We start from the raw sequence: 16,677 nt of genomic DNA on the forward strand, positions 1-16,677 counted from the left end.
TCAGAGTGACTCCTGGGCCTCCCTTCCTCTACCTTTCCCATTGCTTCTGGTCTTGGGGAACATACCTGCTCCTTCTGACAGAGCTTCAGCTTCATATGCTCCAGCACATGCTCGTAACACATGGAGTAGCTCTCGAAGTTGCTGCGTTCCCTTGCCATCACATCACTCCCCAGAGAAAGGAGGCAGGCCTCCAGGTGGTCTTTCCTGAAAGTGATCTGAAAAGGAAGGGGCACCCTTCACAGCTGCTCCGGCAGGGCAGCCTCACCATGCCCGGGCTCATGGTTCAGGCTGCCTCGGCTCACAGAGCCACTTCCCTTTCTCCTCCTTCGAAAAGCGTCAGCTCCAGCCTCTCTTTCAGGTCTGCTCTCAACATGCACAGGACCAGGATCAAGAATACAAGTGGAGGCCCACATACCATATGTCTAAGTATTCTGAATATTTAAAGGTTGTAAATCAAACTAACAAACTATTAAAATAAAAATGTTTAATTCTCCAACTTTGGAAAATAGACCATCAAAAATGACTTGGGACGCAAAGTTTGGATTTATCATTCTTGGACTACTCTGAGTTCTATGCTGAAATGTGGTGACCTGGGGAGAGATACCCCCACCCCAGTTTATAGTAATGACCCTCATCTCTTCTCCTTCTGGCCTCCCATCATACTGCAGAGGACCCTTGCATGTAAGCAGACAATCCAGCCTTCCACGCCCATCCACAGCTGCCCTGGACCACCCCTCAGGCCAGGTGCACATGCTGGCAGTGAGGTCCACTATCACTCTAGGGAGGATGATCTGGGGAAGAAGCCCTGGACTCAGGGAGCTCCAGGGTCCCAGGCACTTGCGTGTGGTCTGGAAGGAAGGCCAGGGATCTGAGTGTGCATGTCCCCCGGCTGTGTGGATTTCTCACTCTGGGGAAGGGTGTGGCTGGACAAAAGCCAGAGGGCCCTCTGAAGAATGATACATCTGGCAGTCCCTCTTCCTCTGGCCGAAGGGCCTACTCTTCACTCTTGGAGCAGTCTGTTCCCTTCCTCTCTCCAAAAGATTTGGCACCCTTCTGAGGAGGTGGCCATTAGGAACAGAGGAAATGTCCACCCCTCCAAGGAAGGCTTCGATTTTGGCTCTGGGGAGAAATGGGAGCCAGTATGTGGCAGGTTGGACAGATCTACCTGACTAGGGCCTGCATGTTTATGTGAGTGCTTATGTGTGTCTACATCAGTGAGTGCGTCTGTGTGCATTTGTGGATGTGTGAGTGTGTGTCTGTATCTCTCTCTGTATGTCTCTATCTGTATCGGTGCCTTTATGTCTGGGTGTGTCCCTCTAGGAGTATCAGTGAGTGTGTCTGTGTGTATCTGAGGGTTTTATGGGGCCCACTCTACTAGGAAGAGTCAGCCTTCACGCTACAGGAGCGTTATCTGTGATGCTTCCAGGGTCAGGCGGGCTCCAGGCTCACTGGCAGTATGCTGCAAAAACCAGACTGTCCTCCAGCCTGGGGTGGCTCCCTGGCTCTGGTTCAATTGCCCGGGTGAGGCCCAGGACACTGTCCTATCAGTGCAACCTCAGTGCCCCCATTGACCTCCAGAGAAAGCCCAGACAGGCTTTGCCAAGGCAAGTGATTGAGGCAAACTAGCAGAGATGGCAAACAGTGATAAATCCCCGACGGACGGAGTGAGGAGAGTGGCTTGCCCACTACTGCTAATGGGAAGGGAAATCAGTGGTGTTTTGGAGGGCAGACTAGCAGTATCTGTGAAACAATTTTAAAATGTTTGTGCCCTTTGGCCTAATAACTCCTCCTCTAGGCACTTATCTTTAGGAAATAAATGTTACACACAAAAATATAGGTAAGCAGATGTTGTTTATAGTAGCCTCTCCAGTATAAAAGAAAAACAGAAACAATCTAAAGTACCTAATAATGGGAAACAGGTAGAATCCATCTCACCCATCAATACGATGAAATACTAAACAGCCACCAAAATCATGCTCTGGACATATGTTTACTGACAAAGAGACATATTTATAACATATAGTCAAGGGGAAAGCACACTATAACAAAAGGGGATATAGAGTAATCATATTTTATTAAAAAGTACATGAATGAAAAGATGTTATAAAGTTTGGAAGGAAATATGCCAAAATAATAATAGTGATTATCAATAGAGGGTAAGATGATGAGTATATTTTCTAACACATCATATTCCTATTTTCTAATACTATGATAAAATGTATATATAATTGAGATAATTATATATAAAGTACATATAAATAAAATGTACATTAATTAGAAGATAGTAAAGCTTTTGAAAAGGTCATTAATTGTAGCAGAATGGCAACAGTAGATGGAAACCTCTGCTCATGGGGGATTTTATGAGAAGGAGCCAGGGAGTCAGGGGAAGGCATTCAGCCTCCCACACTCACTCTCTAGAGCCTCCTCAAGGGACCCCTTGTGGAGTGGGGGTGGAGGCGATCCATCCTGCCCCTGGAAAGTGAGCCAGAGTTAGCCGCTGACACCAAGGCAAAGGGAACCAAGCTACCATCCCTTGGACCTTGACCTTTTTGTGGTGAAAGGGCCGAGGCTATGTGAATTTAGTAATCACAAGGAAACTCGCCCTGGACCGAGTGGAGTGAAAGCCTTAAGCCTTGAGACCATACTGGAGGTCAGCAAGGTGTGGCCAGTGGCCCCATCCAGGTGAGCTGGGCCCAGCGCTTGGAGTCGGCCTGCAGCGCTGGGACTCAAATGTACCAGCAGGGCCTCCAGCAGCTCTTTAACAGGGCAATCACTTCTCACACTGATACCACCACAGCCACTGCAGATACAGGACCCCAACTAAACACAAATGCAGTCTTGAGCCACAGTGGCTCTCTGCCATCTCCTCTTGGTCAGCATGGCACTTTACCCAGCAAGGATGGGGAACCCTTGGGTGAGTCTGTTACACCAAAGAGGTGGGAACGGCCAGGACTTGCCGTGAGCATCTCCGGAGGCTAGAGAAGTTGTGTTGCTTCCTTCCCTCAGTGGCTCTGCTGAGGCCTCAGAAGACTGGGCTGAAAGAGCAGCTCAAGGGGATGGCAAGGAGGGGATGGTGTGAAGGTAGGGGAGGTAAGAAGGGCCCAGCCAGAGCCTCTGCAGTGGCGACCTGAAATGGGGAGCATGTCTAGGGTGGGGCAGGCTGGAAGCTGTGACTGACAGGTGACGAGAGGTCCAGGAAGCTCCTGGCAGCCCCTCTCTCCAGGTGAATCTGGTTCTGCTGCCTGCGTACTCAGCCTTCCAGAGCAGCGTTTGGAGCTACCTGAGCAGCATCTGTTGTGGGACGACAGCCTATGTGGCTTCTGTTGGCACAATCCTTCTCTGAGCTCTCAGAGTAATTTGTTTCTCATTATTTTTTATTTTTTATTGATGTTTAGAAAGAGAAGAAGGGAGAGGTAGAGAGAAAGAGAAACGTCGATGTGAGAGGGCAACATTGATTGGCCGCCTCTTGCACACCCCATACTAGGGATCAAGCCCGAAATCTGGGCATGTGCCCTGACCAGGAATTGAAGCAGCAACCTTTTGGTACATGGGATGATGCCCAACCTACTGAGGCACACTGGCCAGTACACAATTTGTTTATTTTCTTTTTCTTTTCTTTTTTTTTTTTTTTAAGAATGAGGCAATTTATTAACCCAGCATTTGTTCTTGTTGGCAGCTGCCACCTGCCCTGCGATTCTGTCCAGATCTCTCTGTCTCTGAGGTGTCAATTTGTGGCCCCCATCCTGATCCTTTTCCACCATTTTCAGCCCCTCCGGGGCTGGGGGACCCTGTGGGCCACGCTCTTAGAGCCTCTGCTAAAGTGGCTGGCACAGCACCATTTCTCTGCCGGCCTCCATAGATCTTGGTCAGGGAGCCAACCCCAGTGCCTCCCCGAAGGTGCAGGTGCCGCGCTGTGGAAGCAGCTCATGTGCAGAACCAATTCTCACCGCAGGGAGCAAGCTCTCTATGCTCTCTATGCCAACTTGCGAGTGTCCACCCATTCAGGGACTGTCAGCTTCCCGGACTTTTTGAGGACGGCTGCCAGAGCTCTGAGGAACTCCTGCTGGTTCACATCTTTTACAGTCACTCCGGGCATCGTGCGGCCTCCTCACTGCCAGCCAGGGGAAAGGAGCATTGACGTTTCCCACTATTTGTTTCTTAAAAGCTGTTCTGGCCTGGCTGGTGTGGTTGAGTGTCGACCCATGAACCAGAAGGTCATAGTTTGATTTTGGGTCAGGGCACATGACCGGGTTGCGGGCTCAATCCTCAGTAGGGGGCTTGCAAGAAGTAGCTGATCAACGTCTCTCTCTCTCTCTCATCGATGTTTCTATCCTTCTCCGCACTCCCTTCCTCTCTCTGAAATAAATAAAAATATATGTAAAAAACAAAAAAGGCCCTAACCAGTTTGGCTCAGTGGATAGAGCGTCGGCCTGCAGACTCAAGGGTCCCAGGTTCGATTCTGGTCAAGGGCATGTACCCTGGTTGCGGTCACATCCCCAGTGGGAGGTGTGCAGGAAGCAGCTGATCAATGTTTCTCTCCCATCGATGTTTCTAACTCTCTATCCCTCTCCCTTCCTCTCTGTAAAAAATCAATAAAACATATTAAAAAAAAAAACACACAAAAAAACCCAAAAAAGCTGTTCTGCAACCCACCACTGCCTTTGTAAGTTACTAAATGTCACCTCTGTGTCAAAATACAGTAGGAAGGGGCTTCATCAGCCAACTTCCCCTCCAAGGCTGGCCCCTGGGTTCCAGAAGAATCCCAGAGTGAAGACCATTAGCTCAGCCCTCTAGTAAGCTGACTCCTTCACCAACATTTAAACCTGACTCACGATGATGGCCCTGACTAATAGCTCATGAGGTTGCACCATGGATTCTTCTGGAGCCAGTGTGAGGTGAAGCATGGCAGGTGCCAGGTTTCATTAGGGCAGAAGTCCGGACCTGCTGGGAGCAAATTGCTCTTTTGTGGTTTTCTTCATCCGAGAGGCTCTCATGACAGTTTGTCTAACATCAGGAACACACAGGTGTTTTGATGATGTTTCTAAAACCCACCTCTGCTGACAAAATGCTTCAGTGAATTCCCACTGACTCTAGGATGATATCCAAACTCCTAAGAATTGCACACCAAGCCCTGGCAGCATCTGGCCCTGCCCACCTTCCCAATGTCCACCTCTGAGTTCTGCTATACTCCCTTCCTGGATTGCTCTGCCTTCTTTCCCTGACCCCTCTTCATCTTTCAAGTCCTACTTGTACCTCAAGACTTGACCCAAATAACACCTCCTCCGGGAATTCTTCCCTGAAGACTTTCTGCCCCCATCCTCTAGCAGGGTTGTGCCCCCTTCTCTGAACTCATATAGCATTCTGTGTCTGCCTCTATCAAAGTACTTAATATGAAGTGCCTTTCCTCAACATTGCTGACATTCGGTTCACATAACTGTTTCAATAAGCTTTTTGGGGCCAGGGACTGTATCTTTTGCCTTTATAGCTCTAATAAAGTGCCTGGAAAAAATATATCTCTAAACACTTGTGGAATGAGTGAGTGACTTGGCATATAAATGGAGATGGTTCTGGAACCCACAAAATAGACGATAGTTGTTCTGATTTGCAAAAAGGTTAGTCTCTGGCTTCAGGCCAAGGTATTTGGTATAACATTTGGGCAAGATGTTAAAATTCATTGTGAAAGTCTGGTTTTTAGACTCTTGAGAAGGAAGCAAAGATTACTAGAAGCCAACATGGGTTCAAGAAAAGTCAGATCAGACTAACCTCAGGAAACAGCAGATATTTGAATTTCAGCAGGATATCTGAGAAGGTTTCTCTGACATCCTCGGGCAAATAGAGAACAGTGCGATTGCATGGGCTTCTGGCCACTGACAGACTGTACCCAAAGAACCTGGTGAGCCTGGAGGGGACCCAGAGTGCGCAGCACAGGGCTTGGGGCCTGTCCTGTCATACACTGCTATTAAATGACTTGAATGAGGACAACAAGGGCAGGTAGGGAGAGAGTGTATCCTGGATGATAAAAATCCAGGTTTTTAAAGAGTTCAAAAGGTTCAAAGTGAACAAGAACAAAGCTAGTCACATGGCAGCTGCAGGATGCCGAAAGGCAATGCGTGGGCATCAGGCGACTTGTTAGCCTGGAATTGGCTGGCCGCAACCCAACCCACAAGGGCGTTCATCAATCACAACCCCAGGTCAAGGGCACCCCTCACTGGCAGACAACCTTGAATTTAGAGGAGACTGATCAGGATGGTGAGGTCTCATGTAAAGTGATGAAGGAAGTGAAGTGGGTCAGTCTGAAGCAGAGAAGGCTGGGCATAAGCCCTCCATGTACTGTGCTCGTGTCGTCGGGGCTCTTCACAGAGACCAGGTGAGGGGGGGCCTGGCCCCTGCTCCATTTTCCATTTCATATGCCATGGCACCGGCAGGCATCTTCAGGAGGAAGGGGTGATGGTTTGTTCTCCACCACCTGTCTGGTTTGTCCTCCTGGAGCAGGCCCCGGTTGTAACGTTACAGAGGCTTCGCACATGTTAGCAATGGTGCTCACGGAGCTTCTCTGACTGACCCACCTGCCCTCAGATATCTAAGGCTTGTTGTGAGGCGTCGGAACCATGACCTGTGGTGTGCCAGGATCCATAGTGGAGATGATGGGATGGCCAAATCCAGCTCAGTAAGAGCGGCCTGGAACAAGGGCTTCCAGGCATCGGGAGAGAGGGAGGAGTTGGAAGAGTGAGTCTCGGTCACTGCAGATGATCCAGAAGAAGCCAGAAGCCCACCAGGCACAGACTTCGCAGGGACCTCGCATCCTGGGGTCCTGTTACTCCAAGACAACGGCAGGCAGACACCAGTCTCTTCAGTGGGCCCTGAGTTTTAGTTTTACCTGATATGGGTTTGTTCCGTCTCCTACTAAGTACCAACATTTCTTTCCTAGAGATCCTGTCTTCAGTGTTGGGGTGAAATATATAGATAGGGGATGAGCAGATCTTGAGTCACAAACTTTTCTTTTTCATCATGGTAAAAAGCACATCACATAACGTAAAATTTGCCATTTTAGCTGTTTTTCAGTATACAGTTGAGTGACATTAAGTACATTCATACTGTTGTGTAGTCAATCTCTAGAACACGTCATCTTGCAAAACAGAAACTGTACCTACTGCACTAACTCCCTCTTCCTCCTCCCCCCAGGCTGCTGACAACCACCCTTCAACTTCCTGCCTATGAATGTGACTTTTCCCCAATACCTCATATAAGTGGAATCATGCAGCATTTGTGCTTTTGTGACTGGCTTATTTTACTTAGTGTAAGGTCTTCAAGGTTCATCATGATGAAGCATGTGTCAGAATTTCCTTCCTTTGTAAGGAGAGCCACAATTTTTTAAAAAAGATTTAAAAATTTTTTTTTAGAGAGAGAGGAAGGGAGAAGGAGCAAGGCATCCATTGGCCACCTCCTGCATGCCCTCTACTGGGGATCGAGTCCACAACCCAAGCATGTGCCCTAAGAATCTGCCTGGCAACCATTCGGTACACAGGATGATGCCCAACCAACTGAGCCACACGGGCCAGGGCAGCCACACCATTTGGGACTCATTTTCCTGAGCCCCACCCTAACCATCTCTGTGCCTGTGGTTGAGAACCTCTGAGGTGCAGGGACCCAGAAAGAACCACTTCAGCCCTCATCACCATAGACAGTGTCCCACTTGGGTATCATTGAAAGCTTGAAGCAAATCCATGTAAGTCATCAAGTTCTAAGGGAAAGTGTATCCCCACCAAGCTTGGGAATTCTCTGCCTCATGATTAAGAACTGAAGTGGTTATAAAATTATGGAAAACATTTGAAGAGCTTAAAAAATGTAATTTCGGAGAAAACATTGTCATGTAACAATAGAGTACCTTTTGCTAAGCCAGGTTTTTAAAAATGGTTGAATTTCAAAGGAAACTGGATTCATGTCAACCTAATGCATGTATGTTTAATTTGTTAATGATCCTAAAAGCTCTATTAAGGCTTACTATCCACATATACTCTTGACTTTTTGGTGGAGTCCTTTGATTTAGAAAGGCACTTGCTGTCAAGAGTAAAGGGTTCAAACTCCATGGACTGTGTATATGTGTGTTGCATATACGATATAGAGTTGTTATGGATTTAAGTATATATACACAGAAAACATTTTTGACACTGGTTTCCTGTGTGGAGAGGAAACGGGATGGTGGAGTGAAGGAGTGATAAAAATGTTACCTTTCTGGGCTAAGTTTTTTTTTTTTCTCTCCATGTTGTACATTTAAAAAATGTTTTTAAATGGTATTATAGGCTATTTTAGTTTCGCTCTTTAAATATTCTACACTAAAAAACCAATAATAGGAAATGTTGCTAAAAAGAACTCATTCATAAATAAACCCCAAGGTGACTTTAAAAAATTGGCCAAATCTGAAATTAGCCAGCATGCATATTCTAATTTCTCTCCCATCATTGTTAGAAATCAGTCCTTTTCCAAAATTAAAGTGATTACTACTTTGAGTTTAGGTGCAGTATTCATATCTTTGTCCTAAGAGAGTAAGGGAAGCCTTAGGAGTTATGTTTATAGAACAATTTTCAACCTTTGTCATCTCCTGGCACACATAAACTAATTACTAAAATTCTGTGACTCACCAAAAATACAGTATGTTTTTTGCCAATCTGACAAAAAAATAGATATAATTTTGATTCATTCACACCAGATTGCTATTGTTGCGTTGGCTGTTGTCATTTTTTGATTTGACAATCTAAGAGAAAAAGAGGTCAGTGCCCCTGACTAAAGAGTTAGGTATTGCATGTTTTAAAAATTCTTGTGGCACAGTGGTTGAAAATCACTGGTTTAGCGGAAAGTCTTCCTTGTTTGGATTTATGTTAAAAACACATACACAGTACAGAATAACTACTTTTTAATACATACCTCTAGTCCACCTTCCTGGTGATTCTCCATTAATCTCTGCATAAATTTTTCAACTATTTGTGGTCTGATAACTGAAAAGTTTTCTTTCATGACTTGGTGTTTCCAAAGTTCTAGGGGAAGAAACATACCACTATTAGTATCGTGATACAATGAACAACCGTTAATGACTATGAAATGACAGCTCTCTGAGACAGCACTGGCCACAGCTAGCTGTCATTTCCAAATACATGAAAACTTAGTGGGGAAGTGGGGGAGGGAAGGAGGTGGTTGAGGACACAGGATCTTTCAGAACATGGAAATAAGGAAGATATCTGATAAGACCCTAATGAAAAGATTCGGAAAAAGCACCTCTGAAGACAGGGAACAATATTGCTACCATAACTAAAAATCGTGGGTCAAATGTTATTGGTCCTGCGTGACGTCACTAAGTGCCTATATGTATCTGAACATTTATTTGGCCTAACACAATCATCAGAAATAAATGAAGAGCTATTATATGTACATATTTCAGTACATTCCTGGTGTTACAGGCAAAATTAATTTAAATATAGAGTTAATTTAAAAAAAATGGGAGGAAATCTAAAAGAAAGAAAAGAGAGTCATAGGTTAGAAATGTTGAGAGTAGACAGAGTATAAACTTTAGTTCCTAGACTGAAGCCACAATAGGGCTGACACTTATGAGATGAAGCATGTACACAGTTACTCACAATAGCGTTGTTTAGGACAGCAAAAGCTTGGAAACAAAATCTAAACTGTAGAATATCCTTCAAGTGGAATAGTATGAAGCGGTAAGAAAGAAAGGACCTTCTCCATGTACTGATATGAAAAGAGGCATCGGTTGTTAAGTGAAATATTCAACTTGCAGGACAGTGGATATAAAATGCTTTTATGAGAAAGATATGATAAATATAATAAAGTGGGAGAATATCTCCTCAAGCCTATTAAACGTCATTGCTCCAAAAATTTGCCATTCTCCAATATCATCACTTCTCCCCTCTTTCCTGGACCACTCAAAATAGCACACATTATTTTTCCCACCTCATAAAAATCCTTCTCTAGACTCCACTTCCCCTGTCAGCCATTATCTCATCTCTTTTCTCCCTTTGTAGCAAAACTCTCAGAAAGAGAGGTCAACCCTTACTGTGTGTGACTTCTTTCAAAATCCTTCTTAAACTCACTCACCCAGCTTATACCTGCACCACTCCAATGAAACTGCTTTTGCCATAAGCACCAACATGACCACAACATGGCTAAAGTCAGTGGTTTTACTTGACTACCAGCAACATTTCACACAATTTTTCACTTCCTTGTGCTTGAGAAACTTCCATCACTAGAAGTTGGGACACCACTCTGTCCTACTTTTCCTCTGCCTCACTGTTTGTTCCTTCTAGATCCCTTTTATTGGTTCTCCTTTTCCCTTCCCCACTCCCAGCCCTTGACGTTAGAGGTCTTAGGACTCATCCCTGAGTCAACCTGTTTTTCTATCTACACGCACTCCCTCGGATATCCCATCTAGTCTCATGGCTAAATAACATTCGTATGCTGACAACCCTCAAAATTAGATCTCACTCCCACTTGGCATCTCTCCTTGGATGTCTAAAAGGCATTTCACACTTCTCTTGTGATTGAATTCCCTCCCCAACTTGCCATCTCAGTTGATGGCAATTCTATTTTCCCAATAGCTCAGGTCAAAAATCTTGGAGTTACCATGGGTTCTTCTCTTTCTTCCATATTCAATACTCAACCCATTAATGACTACTTCAAAAATATACCCAGAATCTGGCCACTTAATACGTCCACTGCTCCAACCTTGTTTGAGCCACCTTGCTTTGATTACTGCAATAGCCTCCCAACTAGCTTCTTCTTTATTCCACCCTTTCTTCCTTCACTGCCCCTTCTTAAAACAGGAGCCAAAGAGATTCTATTAAAATGTAAGTCAGATCATGTCACTCAAAGCCTTGGGCCGGCTCCCCATTACATTCAGAGTAAATATTGCAAGGCCCTGCATGATCTGTTCTCCTTTCACTCGTCCTTTCTGACTTCATCTCCTACTATTCCCCCTCAATCTTTTTCCAGTCACATTTGGGTCTTTGGTGTTCCATAAATGTGTGCTAGGCATGCTCTGCTTAGGGGCTTCATATGAACTGTTTGTTGTTCTGTCTGAATGCTCTTCCTCCAGATACCCATCTAGCTAATTCCCTCACTTTCTTCAAACTTTACTCAAAATGCACTTTCTTAGTGAAGTGTATTCTGACCACCCTATTTAAAATTGCCATGTGCCCCATCAAACCTCAACAGCCCCATCCTCCTTACAGCATTATCTTCTTATTTCTTACTAGAGGCCCAGGTAGGGTGCATGGGTAGGGTCCCTAGTGGCTGGCAGCCGCCAGCCGGGTCCTCCCTTTCTCCAGCTGCCGGCTGGGGCCTTCCTTCGTTCCGAGCCACCCCCTGGTGGTCAGTGCACGTCATAGTGAGTGGTTGAACTCCCGGTTGGTCAAACTCCAGAGGGACAATTTGCATATTAGCCCTTTATTATATAGGAGGATGTTTATTGCTTATTGTCTGTCTACCCCCTTCTAGATGATAAACTCCATTAGGGTAAGGATTTTTTGCTCCATAACAGTAAGGATGCAAACAGTGTCTAAAATATAGATGCCTAGAACATAGTATGTGCTCGGTAAGTAGGTATTGAATGAAGAAATGAATTAGTATATGGATAATAAAAGCCCTGAAAGGATATATTAAAAACTAATTAAAAGTGTGGTTACATAGGGGGTGGTAGAAGAGGGTCAGTGGTGGCAACACGACTTCTAAATATACATTTTCAATATCATTTTGAATTTTGAACCAGGTTAAACAAATAAAATCAAATTTAAAATAATATGACAATGCTAGAACCATGGAAGTATGTCAACACTCCTTAACTTGCATGTGGAAGAGCAAAAGCACATGTGTGTGTTAGTTGTGTGGGTAGGTAGGGCTCATTTCCTTGTGCATGGCCCTGGGGGTGCTGGAAATAAAGAGAGACCTAAGGAGTCAGAGACTGGAGCCAAGCCCCATCCTACTCTCCTTTTTTGTTGGGGGTGCTGGCCATCAGCAAGAGCACACGCAGAGCCACTCCCTGCCCCCAGCTGGCTCTTCCAAGTTTCAGATGAGGTTTCTGACTCACACTTTCATTTTTTCTGACAGGAGACTCACTGCACATAAGAGGAAGCATCCAGCACAATCTTCCCAGAAATGTGAATATGACACAGCAGGGGCCTCTGGTATTTGCACTTACTATGTTATTTATTGGGAGGCGGGGGTCCTGTTTTTGAAAATGGGATTCCATTTTCTTTTACAATTGTGTACTTTCCATCATAAACAAATCTGATTTTGCTTTTCCTTTAGGACAACAAAGGCGGTAGACATATCACTGTCCTAGCATAATTGAAGTGGAAAATCCAAAGATTAATGTGCCTAGAGGTTCACATTTCTTAAGATGTCTAAGACTTTTATAAATCTAAACTTTGACAATTCAGAGCTTATGTATATTTCAGACAAGAAATTGGATACTTTTCCCAGGATACTTTAGAGGCAGGTCTCTGGCTCAGAGAAGCCTAGTGAGGGACCACATCCATCACACACTTCCTGTTTGGGGACCATCACCTGCCAAATACCGGCAGAACTGGTTTGGCTTTAGCTCAGGGCTTAGCTGAAGGGGAAGTATTTTTCCTGCATGCTGGGAGATCTTCACTTCCTACTCATGAGTTCAAGTTTAGACATGCATCTACATCTGCAGGCAGGAGTCAGGGGAAGCCAGGGAGAGTAGAATTCATCCAGGAGAAGTAATTCCTGGCCAAGTGGAGTTGGCAGTCTCTACACGTGTCTCATTTTCAGTATGTGTGTGGTCATGGCTTCTTTAAGATGAAGCAGTTTTTGACAGAAGCATGGTGGTAGGTGGCAGACAGCACACTGGGGGCTAAGTGAGGGTTTGTTCTTTCCTCTCACTCTGTTCCCATGTCCTTGGCCTGGAGGAAACTTTGACTTCCTGGTGGCCAAACCACTTCCCCTCTCTTCTTCTCTGAACACAACTGCACCCCTCCCCTCCCCCCCCCAATAGACTCCACCCTCTAGGAAGGGCCTCTTTATTTGCTAGTTTTTCACTTCTCTAACACAACCACCAGCTGCTGTGCCTGAGTGGCCCCTGGGTCCTAAGCCAAGGCATACAGAAACTTAAAGGCACACAACTGCCAATCAAAGTTGTTCTCCCGATGTGGCAGAGGGGGCCCCCAAAAAAGGTGGGCAGGTTGAAAACCTTGTTGCTTCAAGCATATGTATGTATTTTGTACTCCTGTGTTTCTCAAAATGCTCCCCAGAACACTAGTTCCTTGAGTTGATGACAGATGTTCCCAAGAGGGAGAAAAGGGTTCAGTGGTCAGATAGATTTAAAGAGCATTGCCTACTCTATCTGTCTCCTGGATATTTATAATTCACAGTAGGACAGTAAAGTCTCTAAGAAGGTTTTGAGTAAAGAAACATTTTAAAAATTACTTACTCCAAATTTCTCAAACTTAATTTTGACAAAAAAAAAAACAAAACCTTTTTCTCTCAACTCCTGCAAGATATGGTAGAAATCCTCTATCTAAAGCAATTAAGTCTAAGAGTTGATTAATCAATCAAATGAAGTCTGTTAAACCAGAGAATGCTTAAAAAATGACATGAACTATCTTAAATATCTTATTTAACTTAAAAATACACAAATATGCAAACATTTGCCAATCTTCTAACATAAAGCCCACGCCTTTTCTTTGTACATACCCACTCACTGGAGTTCTGTACCATCTTTCTTTTATAAACCATAATATACGTGCATGGTCTACAATCTCTAGTGTTCTCTTTTTAGTTTGTTTCTTTCCTTTTATGGAGAGAAAACTTAAGGAGTGTAAAAACGATCCACATACATCATGCTCACAGAAAAATTGAGCAGACAGTACAGAGAGTTCCTATATATCTCCTGCCCACACCACAAACACACAGCCTCCCTCAATATCAACATCCCACTCCATTGTGGTACATCTGCTACAACTGATGAACTACACTGACATATTATCATCCAAAGTCCATAGTTTCCATTATGGCTCAGAAACTATGGGTTTGACAAATGTATAATGACATGTATGCACCACTGTGGTGTCATACAGAGTAGCTTCAAGGCTCTAAAAACCCTCTGTGCTCTACCTATTTCTCCTTCTCTCCTCTCTAAACCCCTGGCAACCACTGGTCTTTTTAATGTCTCCATATGGTTGAAAGTCATATGGTTGGAATCATACAGCAGGCAGCCTTTTCAGGTTGGCTTCCTTGACTTAGTTATGTGCATTTAAGCTTCTCCATGTCTTTTTGTGGCTTGATAGCTCCTTTCTTTTTAGCGTTGAGTAATATTCCATTGACTGGATGTGCCATAATTTATCCATTTCAGCTTAGTTTTTATAGAACACATCTCTTTCTTCTTGTACTCCTATTTCATTGGGTTACATAATACGTAATTAAATTACTCAAGCAAAATGACAAGTAAAAGTAGCATAAACAGGTTTGGAGCAAACAATGATCAACGATGATAGGTGAACATATGCAACCCAAAAACTGGTTAGTAAGTACTTCGCCTGCTTGTGTTACCAAGGGAATGGGAAGCTTCAGGCAACTCTGAGTCTGTTAGTGGAGGGTGGTTGGGAGAACTTCTGTATTAACATGTTGAGAAACTTATGTTCCAGGGCACACTGCTGGGGATATGCTGGCCTGGACCATGCACTCCTACAGGTAAGTATTTTGATTGTGCTTCCCTCAAGTGAAACGTTTTTATCCACTCAACTTTAACATATTTATGCTTATGTATTTCTAATATTTCTAACTACCTACAATACAATCACTGGATAACATTGCAAAGCATGATGTACTTAGGGTGAGGTCCATCAACAGTAAGAGTGAATCTCAACCCACATTCCCATAGTTCCCTTGACCTTTTAATCCTTTTGTCTGACTTCTTATCAGATGTGATTAGGTTATTTATTTACTTAGTAGAGGCCTGGTACATGGGGGTGGGGAGGGTAGGGGGGTGGGGGGATGGGGGGTAGGGCGTGTAGGGGGATGGGGGGGTAGAGGGTGTGGGGGGTCCCTAAACCCGGCCTGCACCCTCTCGCAGTCTGAGAGCCCTTGGGGGATGTCTGACTGACAGCTGTCAGTCAGACATCCTTAGCTCTGCCACAGAGGCAGGAGAGGCTCCCACCACCGTCACTGTGCTCTCCAGCCATAAGCCGGCTTCTGGTTAGGTGGTGCTCCCCCTGTGGCAGTGCACTGACAACCAAGGGGTAGCTCCTGCATTGAGCATCTGCCCCCTGGTGGTCAGTGTGCATCATAGCGGCCGAATGTTCCGCCATCGGGTGGAAAGCGGCTCTCCAACATCCCCTGAGGGGTTCTGGATTGTGAGAGGGCATAGGCCAGGCTGAGCGACCCCAATGGTGCACAATCGGGGCCGGGAGGGACATGGGAGGTTGGCCAGCCAGGGAGGGACCACAGGAGGGCTCCAGGGTGTGTCTGGCCCATCTCTCTCAGTCCGAATCGGCAGAACCCCAGCAGCAAGCTAACCTATCGGTCGGAGCGCCTGCCCCCTGGTGGTCAGTGTACATCATAGCGAGCGGTTGAGCGGCCTTAGCATATCATTAGCATATTACACGTTGATTGGTTGAATGGCTGACCAGACAACTGGACACTTAGCATATTAGGCTTTTATCATATGGGATTTTTTTTGTTAATCCTCACCAGAGGATATTTTTCCCATTGATTTTTAGAGAGTGGAAGGGAGCAAAGAAGAGGGAAAGAGAGAGAGAGAGAGAAATATCTATGTGAGAGAGACACATCAATTGGTTGCCTCCCACATCCACCCCAACCGGGGTCAGAGATCAAGCCTGCAACCCAAGTATGTGCCCTTGACCTGGAATTGAACCTGGGACCCATCGGTGTGCAGGCAGACACCATAACCACTGAGACACCAGCCAGGGCTAGGTTATGTTTTTTTTAAACCTCATAATATGGCTAACGATAAGCATGTACCTGGATTAGAAGTGTTACCTCTATTATTTCTTCATATTTACTTATGGTCACTTTAGGATACCTCACTGTGAGTGTGACATGTGACTCTTATATATAAATTTAATCTACTTAGAAGTTCTAATATTTTCTTCCCACATCCCTGAGATATATGCACTCTACTTTAGAGACTACTGGCCTTATAACTGCTCAGACAAGTTTAGGCAATCAATTAAAAATGACTTTAATGCCAAAATGTCAACGATGGAGAATGGCAGAGCCTTTCTGCATCGGTGGAGCCCATGGCTCTGCTAAGGTGAACCCAGGGGCTGAATGGGGGTGTCTGGAGCCACTCCTGAAAGATCTCAGGGGAGCATTAGTTCAGCTACTGAGAACCAGCACCAGACCGGGTGTGGCTGCCACATTTCCAATGTTCACTGACAAACCGAAAACTCACTCAGAAGCTGTATAGAAAGATTCAGCTCCACGACTAGGTGGGAGGAGGGAAGGAGGTGGAGGTAAGATCAAGGGTTCCTTTCTGGCAGATATAAATGTAGACACCTGAGCCCGTCAACAGGGAGAGAGGAGACCCCAAGGAAGGACAGGCACTTGTGATGTCCCTGGTCTCAATCCCTTCATTCCCGACTCCCTCTAGAGAAACCCCTAGCCCCAAGCTAACCTTGACCACAAAGG

The 16,677-nt window shown here is 45.1% G+C and overlaps 1 protein-coding gene and 1 pseudogene across 2 annotated transcripts in view; both read right to left on the reverse strand.

The window, feature by feature from the left end:
• Nucleotides 1–16,677, reverse strand: part of LOC308246680 (uncharacterized protein) — a gene marked incomplete at both ends in the record, with an annotated part of 154,075 nt that overhangs the window by 16,477 nt on the left and 120,921 nt on the right. The window contains 2 exons of the mRNA XM_080665094.1: nt 66–215; nt 8,923–9,032. Of these exons, the coding sequence (XP_080521220.1) occupies nt 66–215; nt 8,923–9,032 (260 nt within the window). The remainder of the gene's footprint in view (nt 1–65; nt 216–8,922; nt 9,033–16,677) is intronic.
• Nucleotides 3,630–4,123, reverse strand: LOC308245916 (small ribosomal subunit protein eS19-like; annotated as a pseudogene). Its single transcript has one exon. The product of its transcript is annotated as a small ribosomal subunit protein eS19-like (transcript).

This window comes from Plecotus auritus, assembly GCF_963455305.1.
Source record: "Plecotus auritus genome assembly, chromosome: 4".
Taxonomy (NCBI): Eukaryota; Metazoa; Chordata; class Mammalia; order Chiroptera; family Vespertilionidae; genus Plecotus; species Plecotus auritus.